The sequence below is a fragment of the Manacus vitellinus genome, unplaced genomic scaffold (assembly GCF_001715985.3).
Source record: "Manacus vitellinus isolate BGI_N305 unplaced genomic scaffold, ASM171598v3 scaffold_5_pilon, whole genome shotgun sequence".
NCBI classification, from domain to species: domain Eukaryota; kingdom Metazoa; phylum Chordata; class Aves; order Passeriformes; family Pipridae; genus Manacus; species Manacus vitellinus.
Genome location: NW_021940682.1, coordinates 37,636,887 through 37,649,461, shown reverse-complemented (window position 1 = coordinate 37,649,461; position 12,575 = coordinate 37,636,887). Strand labels below are relative to the sequence as shown.

The 12,575-nt window shown below is 36.6% G+C and overlaps 1 protein-coding gene across 2 annotated transcripts; it reads right to left on the bottom strand.

Moving 5' to 3' along the window:
• Positions 1-853: 853 nt before the first annotated feature.
• On the bottom strand, positions 854-12,538 carry PUS7L (pseudouridine synthase 7 like). 2 transcript variants are annotated; one of them, XM_018070506.2, is made up of 8 exons: positions 11,441-12,538; positions 10,633-10,792; positions 8,848-9,043; positions 7,076-7,174; positions 5,447-5,528; positions 3,921-4,198; positions 2,082-2,135; positions 854-1,495 (listed from the first exon to the last, which is right to left on the bottom strand). In XM_018070506.2, exons 1-8 carry the CDS (start codon positions 12,333-12,335, stop codon positions 1,172-1,174), a joined length of 2,088 nt encoding a protein of 695 aa, XP_017925995.2. In that variant the 5' UTR covers positions 12,336-12,538; the 3' UTR covers positions 854-1,171. The 2 variants fall into 2 exon arrangements, with proteins under 2 accessions (XP_017925995.2, XP_017925997.1); XM_018070508.2 differs by having other exon boundaries at positions 10,633-10,778; positions 11,441-11,569.
• Positions 12,539-12,575: the final 37 nt, after the last annotated feature.

Sequence of the window (12,575 nt, the reverse complement as noted above, 5' to 3'; positions counted from 1 at the left end):
CCCTTAATTTGGTGTCACCTTCAGAGTCATGAAGGTGAACTCCATTCCCTTGTCCAGACCACTGACAAAGACATTATACAGGATGGGGCCCAGAAGATATCCCAGTGACACTCACTCCAGGTAGAGGATGACCTGTTAATCACTACTCCCTGAACCTCATCATCCACTTTTTTACCCATGTGGTTGTCCACCCATCCAAACCAATATGTCCTAACTTGGTTTCACAATGTAAATATTGTGGGACACTGCCGAACACCTTGCTAAAGTCAAGGTAAATTATGGGTTTTTTGTTCTCCCCTCTTTCACAAATCCACTCATTTTTATCACAGTTAACGGCCTTTTATTTTTAATCAAGAAAGAAAAGCTTTTTTATCCCACAGTTGGTTCAATTAATATTTTTTGTGCTACCATAAGGCTTCACAGTAACAGGAACAGACTCTTTATCCTGTAAACAATATAACATAGTTTTGGTTTTATTATTACTGGTTTTTCAGTGATGTTAAGTACTCACCTCATCTTGAGGAGCTTACTGGAAAAGGCATTAACAACTATGCACTACTTAATCCTGGAATCCTTAACATTGACTTAAGTTGGGAGATTCATTGAATGTCTGATAAAGCAACAGATGACTTGTCACTGTTGACTAAGGACTTTTATCTTTTAACATTAAGTGCCTAAATAAAATGAAAATACAATATATTTAGCGAACCTCAGTACAATAACTTTTCAGTTAGATACCTGTAGGCTGCAAACTTCTAACATTATTACTTGAACAGCATTTAGTGTAAAACATTAAAGAAAAATACTATGAAAAACAAGATACATCTGTTTGCTGCAAATACTTTTCCAGGATTTAACTCTGCAAGTCAGATATCTATGCAAAGAGGAAATTCATGCTAGCTGCCCATGGTTTCTTTAAGTTCTATTAGACCTGCCTGATATAACATACAGCTTTACTCCAATGCTTTCAAGGCTTGGCATTTAGAGTTTGGATAGTTTTTTGAGTATTCCAAAGGATTTGCGTGAGTTTTTTTCCTAATCTGTATGAATCTCAAACTACAATTTTTTCCTGTTCATGATTTGAACCTGTTATTCTCCCTTATGTTCTTGGCATTACACATAAAATATAAACATTGTACAACATTCCTGCAATCTTTCATTAAGTGGAATCTTAAAAGTCACATTTCATTATTTCTCTCAGACAGACCGTTGCATAACATGAAGGATCAAGGTCAAATGATATGTGAAGAGAGACTTTTAAATCATTCAGATGGTTGTCCTCAATTTTGATCCCTTTTTCACCACCTTCCAAAAAATATGACAGATTCTGAACATTTTTCAAAATGAGTCGATAGCATCCAGGTATATTCAGCTGTAATGGTGACACTCTGAATTTGCACATTTCCAGTTCATCCTTAGAAAGTCTTTCATGGTACCACTCTCCAACTTTATTACTGGGATACTTGATACTATGTCCCACCATTGGAAGAACCACCTTCAAAGAAAAAAAATAAAACAACAAACATATTTGAAGTAACATCCATTCTTCTTTAAATACATGTAATAACAATTTCAAATGTTTTTAAACCTTGTGTTTTAGGGCCTGAAATAGTAAACCAGAGCACTGCAGGTATCTCAAATGCAATTAATGCAGAAAAAATAATCAATGTATCAGGATTCCTAAAACAAACTAGGAATATATTAAAAATAATTTCCTTTTTTGTTGGGAAAGATACAGCAATAAAGACATTCAGCTGCCACGTAAGACTACAAAAGTACGCACTCTGAAACATTCAAAAATTAGAACATCAACTATTTTTGAAAGTTTTTGCCAGCAGACTGAAATTTTTTTCAAAGTATTCAGCTTCATGATAAATATTGCCATACTGCAAATGACACGGTACTTATTTCCATTACAAAGTAAATTTGTTATGAGAGTGGAGATTAGTTTACGTGTGTTTTCTTTAATATGCATTCTGGCAGGGAAGAAGAATACATCAGTTAAATTAATCACATTTTATTTAAAACAAAACATTTTAATCAAATAAAGAGATAACTCAGAATTTTTCATACAGACTTACCTGGTATATAGAATACTTTCTAGCTGACTCTTCTGAAGCAGTGACTACATGAACCTGACAAGACATTTAAGAAGTTTAGAAAAAAGCACCCACTTTTTAAAAAGTAAAAACATATACTTGTTTTTTAGAAATTATACATTGTACTCCCAAACTTGTAAAGGATTCTAAGGTTATTTGACTGCTACAAGGACAATAAACTCTTTCAGGTATGGAAAAAATCTTAGGATAAGTTTAATATAATCAGTTTACTGATAGATGGTATTGCATTAAATATTTACTGATGCTAGCTACCACTAATATTCTTTGAGTCTGAAGTTAACTAAGTCAATGCAACTCCTTTTGCAGCAGCAAAAGCAAAAATATGAAGAAAAACGTTCAACATTAAATAGGAATATATCTACATAAAACTCAGTAACTCAACACTGAATTTGATACCTCTGCTTTTAATTTCATTTGATCTACTCTTTTATTAACATTCATTCTCAAAAATATTGTTAAAGAAAAATCTCAGTGGAAACAGAAGCCACTCCATAGGGACTGGAGGTTATCTTCCAAGTGCTCTTGCCTTCAAATTTGTAAGAGCTTCACCCAAAAGAAATTATTACATTCTGCCTATTCACACACCTGTTAATTCTCCAGTAAAACAGTGCACAGTTCTATGATTTATCTGATGATCAGGAGGAAGATATAATCATAGAATCATCAAAGTTGGAAAAGATTGAGTCTAGCTGTAAACCCAAGCACCACCAAGTCCACAACGAAAGCTTCATCACATACCTCCAAAGATGGCGTCTCAACCACTTCCCTGTGCAGCCTTTCCAGTGCTTGATAAGCCTTTTGGTGAAGAATTTTTCCTAATACCCAATCTAAACTTCTTTGTCACAACTTGAGGCCATTTCCTCTTGTCCTATCAGTTGCTACTTGGGAAAAGAGACCCAACTGCTTTCATAGTAAGAAAAAGGTATGCCAACCCTAAAAGATGGCTTCAGAATGGACTTCAGCATGCCAAAACCTGGGACCAGACACTCCAGTGCTGGATTCTGCTCATTGGCTCACCCACAGCTCCATGCACAGCTTCCAGGCTGTGTTGTGGGCAAGCAGAAGCACTTCCTGGCCCCTTACTACTTTCCCAAGAAGACTGCTACATTTTCTACATAGAATAGCTGCTAATAGTTTAGACCCACTATCAGTGAAATTGTGCTAACCATGCTTTGCCTTTTTAGTTGCAACAAGATTACCAGTTCAATCTGAGGCCACCTTTCACCACTGGTTTACACTCAGCAATATATATAATGGGAAAGCCTGAGCTGAGAGTGAGACTCAGATCTGCACTGACTGGTAACACAGGCACACCCAGAGTCCACTCTGAAGGGTTTCCCCAGTCAGATCCTAAGAAGAGCATAAATTTTCACATGTATCAATTCTGAAATTCTGTTCCTTCTTCCCTCTTGAATAAAATGAACAGCCAAAACAGATAAAACCTAATATATGTCTAGCTCCTATGTCTGTTTACGGTACAACAAAAAAAGCTACATGTTTTTCAATGTTTTCACTAACATTAAATATTTTAATGAATGAACCAAAATAAAGGTATTAGCATATGTCTGAGTATGCATTCAAGTGTATTAAGTTGGTTGGGGTTTTTTGGTTTTGTTTTGTCTGTGGGTTTTTTTGGTTGTGTTTTTGTTTGGTTGGTTGGTTGGTTTGGTTTGGTTTTGTTTGTTGGTTTGGTTTTTGTTTGTTTGTTTTGTTTTTGTTTGTTTGTCTTGTTTTTGTTTGGTTGGTTGGTTTGTCGTTTGTTTGTTTGTTTTTACAAGAAACTACTTTGGGAAGACTCACCTTGTCATTTAGGGAAATGCTTTCATCATTTTCTTCTGAGAGGACAAGATCACCCTCAACTGCTTTTAAGCCATAAATCTTCAGCCTGTATGATGCTGCTTCATTCCAAATTTTACTGCAATAAGCATGGACATAGAATATGCGCAAGGAATGAGGAATGTTGAGCCATCCTTTGGTACAGCCTTCACGATTTACACCATAGCGATTTAAAGCTCGTAGCAACATCTTCTCTCTTACTTTAAATTCTGGCAGCATCACGAGCGTGCCCTTTGCATCTTCTGATATAAACAAAAATAACCATGTAAGTAATCCCTGATTTTTCAAATATTACCTGAGGGAAAAAAATACACTTAAGAAGATGAAATAATCAAGTAGGGAAAAACGTATCAGTCTAACCTCTTTAAGCCATTAGGTTATTATTTCCTTTCCTTCCACATGCCATGTTAGACAAACTTCATCTAATATGGCTATCAACAGTCCCATGAATTTTATTATTTCATGCATTATAAATTAAAATACCTGTCATTCAGTTATTCAGTCTAGTTTGCCTTTTTTTTTTTTTAGAAACTTATTTCATCACTCCTAAGGTTTTTTTTAGATCAGGTAACAAAGTAAAAACTAAGCTATAAAAGAACATTAAGCCACTACTTTGCATCATGTCTTTATTTTAGAGGCAAAAATTACATTGGCCACTGGGAAGCCTGAGCCTCAACCAAGATGAAAATACATTTAATCAGATTCGTACTAAATTATTCCAATGTTGTATATTTAAAATGTTATGGTTTACATATTTTCTCATTACAAGTGATTACCTGATGAGGCCTTTTGCATAGCCTTTTACCTTTTGCTTTCAGGAAAAGGCAAGCAGCTGCTTTCAGGGTCCACATCAATGTCTTTCCATGCATCATACAGCAGTGTACAAAAAAGAGTGATTCGTCTTATATTTTCTTGTGAAATTAAACATATCTGTGTCATTTGAAGCTATATATCATAGTTGTTCTATCAATCTACTGATAGATAGGTAAGCAGGCTAACAGATGTGGGATATTTGAAAAGAAAAAATATATTTGAAGTTGAGAGCAACTCCAAATTTTTAGTTTTGGACAGAAAGTTCAGTTGAATGACAAAAGCAATAAATATGGCAAACAGAGAACTTAGCATACTTCTGCTTTTGATGTATTTTATTGATTTTAGGTCAAGACAGAAAGAGAGTACATGTGTTAAGTGCTGAGTATTAGTTGGGTACCACATTTCTGTATACTTCTCTTATTAGGGACGATAAGTTTATAGTCCAAAAGCAGACAGATGGAAGGAGGCCAAAAATGCTCTGATAAAATGATCTTAGTCTTTTCCAGCATTGTGATATACAGCGTTTGCTTCTATACTGTCTTGCACCTGAAGTACATTAATTTTCCACAGAATAAAGTATAAGTGGCATAAAGCAGTGGGAAAATAAAAAGTATCTCCCTGTGCAGCAACACCTTACTCTCTCACAATAAATATGTGGACAAATTAACTGGACATACCAGTTTGAAGAAAGTATCTTTTTGCATTGTTTACAGGATCATCAGTATCTTCAGGTGTGAAGAACAACTTCACAGCTTCCACCTTTAAAGAAGAATATTAAAAATTTATAATTTTTGCAGTTAAACATAACTATTTGTCAACTATACAGACAATCATGCATCCAGTTCTGTCTTAATATATTCTGCAAGGTCTCAAAATTGTATCTGTTCTTTAAGGGCAAAGTCAAATTCTCCCTATCACAGAAAATGCCATGAACTGCAGATCAATGTGTTGTGTTCTTTCTCAAATTAAAGGCAAGTTTTAGTCATCAAGAAGACACAAGACAGTTTTCAAAGTTCTGTGAAAAATCAGTCACTCTTCTTGATCATCCAGTTAAAACTTCTCCACTTTAAATTGTCGTCCTTCTATCCTGAACAGGAAGGGCCCTTCTTTCCCTCCTGCATGCTTCATGCAAAATTTAGACTGAACATTTTCCACAGTCTCATACAGAGGGACAATCATCTTTCCTTTTTTTTTTCCTTTTTTTTTTAAATACTGATCTATATCAGGTTCGATGACACTGTGGTAAGGAAAACACTACAGTAATCTCTGCTACTTGCAACATCAGTGGAGCCACTCAATTTGCTTACACTTATACTGACCTGTGACATCTGGTTCTTGTCCTCCTCCATATTGGACTGTGCAAACACATAGTGGCACATTTTTAATATAAGTAGTAGTTCCTACCTGTTTTAAATTAAAGTAACTGAGTTAAGACTAGAGATTTAAAACATTACTACCCAGGGACTGGCACCTGGTACCAACTGCCAGCATACCAGAATTCAAAATGTCAGATACATCAACACTAACTTTCATTGACTGCCCTCAAATCTTGATTGTTATATTTGGAAGATAAGTTTTCCTGACTTTTCTTAGAATCAAAACAAGATTAGAAGAACAGGATACTCAGGTATCCTTTTGACTTTGTAGTGTGTGGTTTGTCTTTAGATCTGTGCCAAGTACTGTATCATATACATTGAAAAGTACATTTATCTTATGAATTATTACTTAAGAAATAAGCTCTCCTTAGCTTACATCACTCAGAACTGAGTTTGGGAAAGTAGCCAAGGAATAATGGAAAGCAGCAATCTTTTCTATATAGCAGATAAATTACCATGGTATTGAAAAAGCAAATTGTTTCTTATGAACCTATGTGACTTTTTTAAGAAGTAAACAGACCCCAAGCAGGATAAAGAGGTCCAGCTCAAAGTTAGGAGGCAATCAGAACCATGAATAAACGCTGTATAAAGACTGCTTCATTTCAGTATTGAAACCCTGAATGGAATGCAACCACTTTCCTGTCAAGTGGCATGAAGACAATCGTAATCACGTTCCAATCACAGACAGAAAAATCACTTCCTGAACTATTTAAATCTGCACCTGCTGTTTAAAAACAGATTATTTATTTCAGTATGAAGATCTTCATGCTTACGTTATCAAAACTGATCTGGCAATTGCTTCCAGCACACAGGTGGGTTTATCTCACAAATGAAATTGTTCACTGGAAAGGACAACTCTAGCCCTAGACATTGCAACAGTAATGTGAAATTGTCTTGACAGTAACTATTTAAATTACAAAATGGAAGTACCATTTTTTCACTCAGTAAAGCCAATCCTATTTGATCTGTCTGAACAATTTGTCCTTGTCCAAATCGCTGAGGTCCGTAGTAATTTACAAAACCTTTTGTCTAGAATGGTAAAGAATAAATATGTTAAAAGCATGAAAGTATCAAGTACCATTAGTAACACTATGCATACAACACACACATCGATATTTATATCCCAAATGCATATAAACAGGGTTTTTAAATCAGAAATAATACATAAAAACATTACTCATGATTCATTACAATATTTTAGAACTTAACTTAGAAACATCTGAAAAGACAATCAAGTTCTACTGTTGTCTTCGCATCTTTAAAAAAACTCAGCTAAGTGAAACAATATTATTTCTATATAGTTAATTATAATAAATACAACTACAGGTCAAGTCAAAATAATCGAGCTTTTTATATGCATTGGATTACAAAATCGCTACTCAGGCAAATGCAGCATAGCACAGGCAATGAACAGTAAACACTGCTGGACATTTTTTCTTAAAAATACTAATTCTTTCCACATTATATAATTTCTATAATTATTGTAATATAAAGGCCAAGAGTGAATACTTCTGCTAATTGGGATTTTAAATCTTCTGATGAGTTCTAGGGCACACGTGAGAAGTAAAACCCCAGTCACGTGACCCAATGAGAACACCATTTTCTAGAAAACAGTAAGTATACATGGAGTAGACAAGCAAAAAACATATGGTATTTGTTTTGGAAATGGTTATTCAATTCAAATTATATAACCTTGCTTTGGACATTCATAGGTCCCATACGCAATTTTGCTTTCATGGAAGGTGAAAAATCCACAGTTTGGATTAATACACATCCTGTTTCGTCATTCATCACGTGACCAGTAAGGCAAATCTAATAAAGCAAGACACACAATCGTAGGAATTTGTTTTCATTTTCCAAACAGCAAAACAAAACAAGTCAGATGGAGCAGAGAGAGACAAAAGCATTACAGTACTGGTTGAATGCTTTTTTCAATAATAAAATTAATTTCCAAAATACATGTAATGTATTTTGCTTATGCACACTGGATAGTTTTCATTCAAGACTTTATTCCTGGATTAATCTTCTTAAAGTAAATTGTACTATAGTTATTACTTAGATAGAGCAAGAAAATCAATTTTGTAAAAAACACCTACAGTTTTTCCTTTCCATTATTTACTTTTATTTTTCTTAGTGGTTTAAGAATGTCTGATGACGGAGTTTTCTTCAGGGACTAAGGATAACAGAATCAAAATCCATTGATTTTCAAGGGATCTTCTTTCTCTGATATGGGCATTTTATGTGTGTTCATGCCATGAAAGTTCTTCACCCAAGCAGACCGTGTATGTTCCTCACACGACCAAAGAAGGCAACCAGTTGACATATGTACTGTGTACATGAGTAACTATATTCTTTCCCCCTTCAAATCCTGCAGTGAAATCCATCACTTTAGCCTCAGGTCTGTGCAGCAATGGCTCATATATCCATACTCATTTGCTACTGAATTCCCCATGTCTTTTGCTGCACCACTCTGCGGTCTGTAGTCCATAACACAGAATGAATTCACTTGTGGTCCCTTCTTGAAAGGCAGTTTTACTTCTGATTCCATAAATAATGCAGGAATGACATAAAAACACAAGAAGCATCAAACTTAGGAAATATTGCCATTATTGTGCTATTACAAGCATTTTCCTTAAAAGCATTTTTTTTAACAGCAAAGAATTAAAACTGTTCATTATTGGCAACCACGAGGTTTTTCTTACCTCAACATTTTCCATTGCTTCAGATATTCTTTTTTTTAAATCTGCAGAAGGGTCATGACTGTGCTTTTGGAGATCTCTCACAATTATGTCAAAGTGATTGCCTTTCAGCTGACCGAGCCTGAGGTGCTGGTACGTTGAACGTATGTTGTATATTCTCATGCCCTTTTTTTCCATTTTGTTTCCAATTTCTTTCAACCTACATAAATAAGTGGGAGAAATTACAAACAATCCTCTACTAAAGCTATCCAACTTGTAATAAATATCTTCTTCACCTTTGCATTAGAACTAAAAAGCTCCTGAAAAATAAAATGGGATGTAAAACAGACTATTATGAGAAAGCCAAAACAAATACAGAGATGGAAGTCTTAAAATTTAGTTATAATCCAGAAATATTTTTAAATGTTTGCATCATTTGCACTTATATGATATTGACATATATTGGAATGAAGCAATTCATTGAACTTTCTCAAGGTAACTACCCTGAATTTTTAACTTTTTTTTTTGAAAAACAAGTCATTTATTTGCTTTTCAGTTCTAAAAACCTTATTTTCATGTAAAAAAAAAACCAAAACAAATGAAAACCCCTCTAATACATAATTTCCCTGCACATTGATTCTCTGATGTGCTCACATATGCTTGTAATTGGAAACATAGCTGACAGTTCGAGTATGTGCCCTTTAAAATATCCAATCAACCTCTTTGTTCTTCTGTGTAAAAAAGAGTAATCCAAATTAAAGGAAACTTTCAGCATAAAATCTTACATTCCAAGCGGTATTTTAATAACTTTATAAATTGTTTATTTATAAAATTTATTTATTCATTCTGTTGCAGTAGTGGTTTGAATACATTTACCTATTTTGCTTCGTCATTTAAACACTAATGCAAAGTTTTGCTAATTATCTCTTGGACAATTGGCCCTACAGCCCAGTTTGCAGTGGAATTTTACCACTGATGTATACTTAGGTTAGTAATAAATCCTGAAACCATAAATTCCATTTTTCTTCATTCCTAAAGTGCACTTTGTTGCTATGAACAAAGCCCACTAGAAAGTTAAAGCTGAGGAAGAAATAAGTTATGGTTTGGACTTAAGAATTTTATTTCTGTTACTATGGCAAACTTAATATATATTTTTTTACTCACTCATTTGGCTACAAAAAGTAACAAAAATGAGGAATGGAAAGGCACATATTGTATTACTAACACATTGTTCAGAATGTATTTCCTTCCCTCAGGTTTGGTGATATCTTCTTTATTTAGTCCTATGTTTCTAAACTGGACAATATGGCAGAAGTTGATACTTAACACTCAAAGACAGCATCTGTCCAAAGTACACTTGTAATGATTTACTTTAGTTTTGTAGCACTATAATGCATTTAAGCTGTTGTCTGGGGATTACAAGACAATACTTTGACAGTATGTGGAAACCTGTTGCCTCCTGTAGCACAGGCTTCTTCTCAGTTCCAGGTAGTGGATGGTATTTCAGAAATTGTAAAGTGGATCCCATGAGCATGAATTGCAAGAATACTGTCCCAGACAACACAGTATATTTTCATTACAAAAAATACAGAGAAAGGTAACACTTTTCTCCAAGTTCCCCACTGGGGGACTTCACTGCTAAGCTACATATTCCCTAAAGCCACAAAATATTAAAGCCGTTTCCACTGTCCTCCAATACAGGCAAAGGGAAGACACATCAGTAAAAACATTTCAAAACATTGCACCGGATTGATACTTATTAACATATAAAATTATGTGCTAAACTGAACGCACTCCGATTCGAAGTACCTCTCAGGAGTCACCTTCTTCACAACCATAGGTTGGAAAGTGATAGCCTTCTTATCTTTGATGCCAGTGTAACTGAAGTCTGAAGGAAGAACATCGAGTTCTGCTGCCAACAAGCCAATTGCTTCTAGTGTTTCTAGATTTTCTTTCTGAAGGGTGAAAGCTGAAACAATCATCTCAAAATTACTAGGAATTTGCACTTCTAAATCATACAGGTGTTCTGTCATGATAGATGGGCAGGTTCTTCCCCTCAAACTGTAATAGCATGGAAACTGTAAAGAAATAGTCCTCCCACCCCACAAAAATAAAGGAAATGGGACTTTTTCAGCACAGAAAGAAAGAAGACACAGTACACAGAACTTAGAACAACCAGAAAACCCTGCTGCCTTTAAACAACACAATTCAAAAGACATGCATTGATGTAATTCTAGAAACATTCTCTAAATCAGAAACCAACTGCTTGTAGGAATGAGATCATATACCATATTTGACCTAACTTGTCCAACATCTAGATACACCTCCTAACATCACCCAATTACTTTCAAGGGAAAGTTAACACACTGAGAATACCACAGTTAGTGCTACAACCAAAAGAACTGTAACCATTATCACAGAACAGTTCATTTAAAATCACTGCAGTAACTTGTTTCATCCATGTCATTCTCCGGTAATGTAACTACACTACATTGATAATGATTTATTTCAGCATAAACAATGAGTCAATCGGGCCTACACGTCATAGAAGAATGATTCAGTTTGTCTTACTACAGAACAGTATAATACCTGCCATCTTCAGTAAAAATGTATTTACCTGTATAAACATCTTGTTTTTCCTGTGAACCACCAGCAGACCTTTTTCGGGACCCACATTTTTCTCGAAACCGTACCATTATTGACATATTTGGCTGATCATTGACATCTGTCACAGTAAAAGACTTTGTTTCTAAGAGTTTTCCGAATTTTCTATTGAGAAAATGGTGAACTACTTTTCTGTGCTCTTTGTTTCCATCAGGCTCAAAAGAAAACGTCGAATTTTCTAGCTTTGCATCTAAAAATTTAAAGAAATCACTTGTTTCCTTTTCAGTCACTAACTGACAAAGTTCTCTGTAATCAGCATTTCCTTTTACAATCATTTCATTGTCTTTGGTAACAGTGACTAAAAAGGGGAATGTCTGCCTAACAGCACTGTGTAAATCAGCCCGACTTTTCTTGTCCAGCCTAAGTCCTAGCGAGAGCTCCCTAGTGCCAGCACTCGGATTATTTTCCAAGCCCCACGCTTCCTTCAGATCGCAAGCAAACTTATTGAGCAGTTCGCTCATGGGTTTGCCGAGTAAGGACTCCAGTTTGGCTTCCTCGAGGCCGGATTTCGGTTCAGGTGCTCCCTCACGCTGTTTCTTGCCAGAGGATGCAGCACAGCCGCCCCCTGCCCGGCCCGGGTCGCGCTCCGGGGTCCCGGGCGCAGCCCCCCGGGGACACAGGGGGGCACCCGGGCCGGGGGCCTCCGCTCGTCGCTGTTTGGGCTGGGGGGAGCACGGGGCGCTTTGCTCCGGCAGCGCCTCGCTGGTTTTCTGAGGCAGTTCAGCCCCGCTGTCCCCAAGGAAGCGTTCGGGCACCTCTATTTCTGTCACTACGAAGTCGGCGGGGGAGTTTTTGATGGTGCCGCGGAAGCCGGTGTGTTCGGTCAGGTAACTGAAGGAGGGCAGCATGGCCGGGCCTGGCCTGCCCCCGGCCGGGCACGCCGCGACTGCAACGGGAGCGGACGGGAAACGGGGAAGGAGGAGGGCGGATAGTAACAACTGCTACAGGAAAGGATGCTGAAAGGCTGGGAGGGAGGGAGGAGAGTAGGCAGGCAGGGATAGTGGCCGGGAGACAGGCCGGGAGGCAGGGATGGAGGCCGGGAGGCAGGGATGGAGGCCGGGAGGCAGGGATGGAGGCCGGGAGGCAGG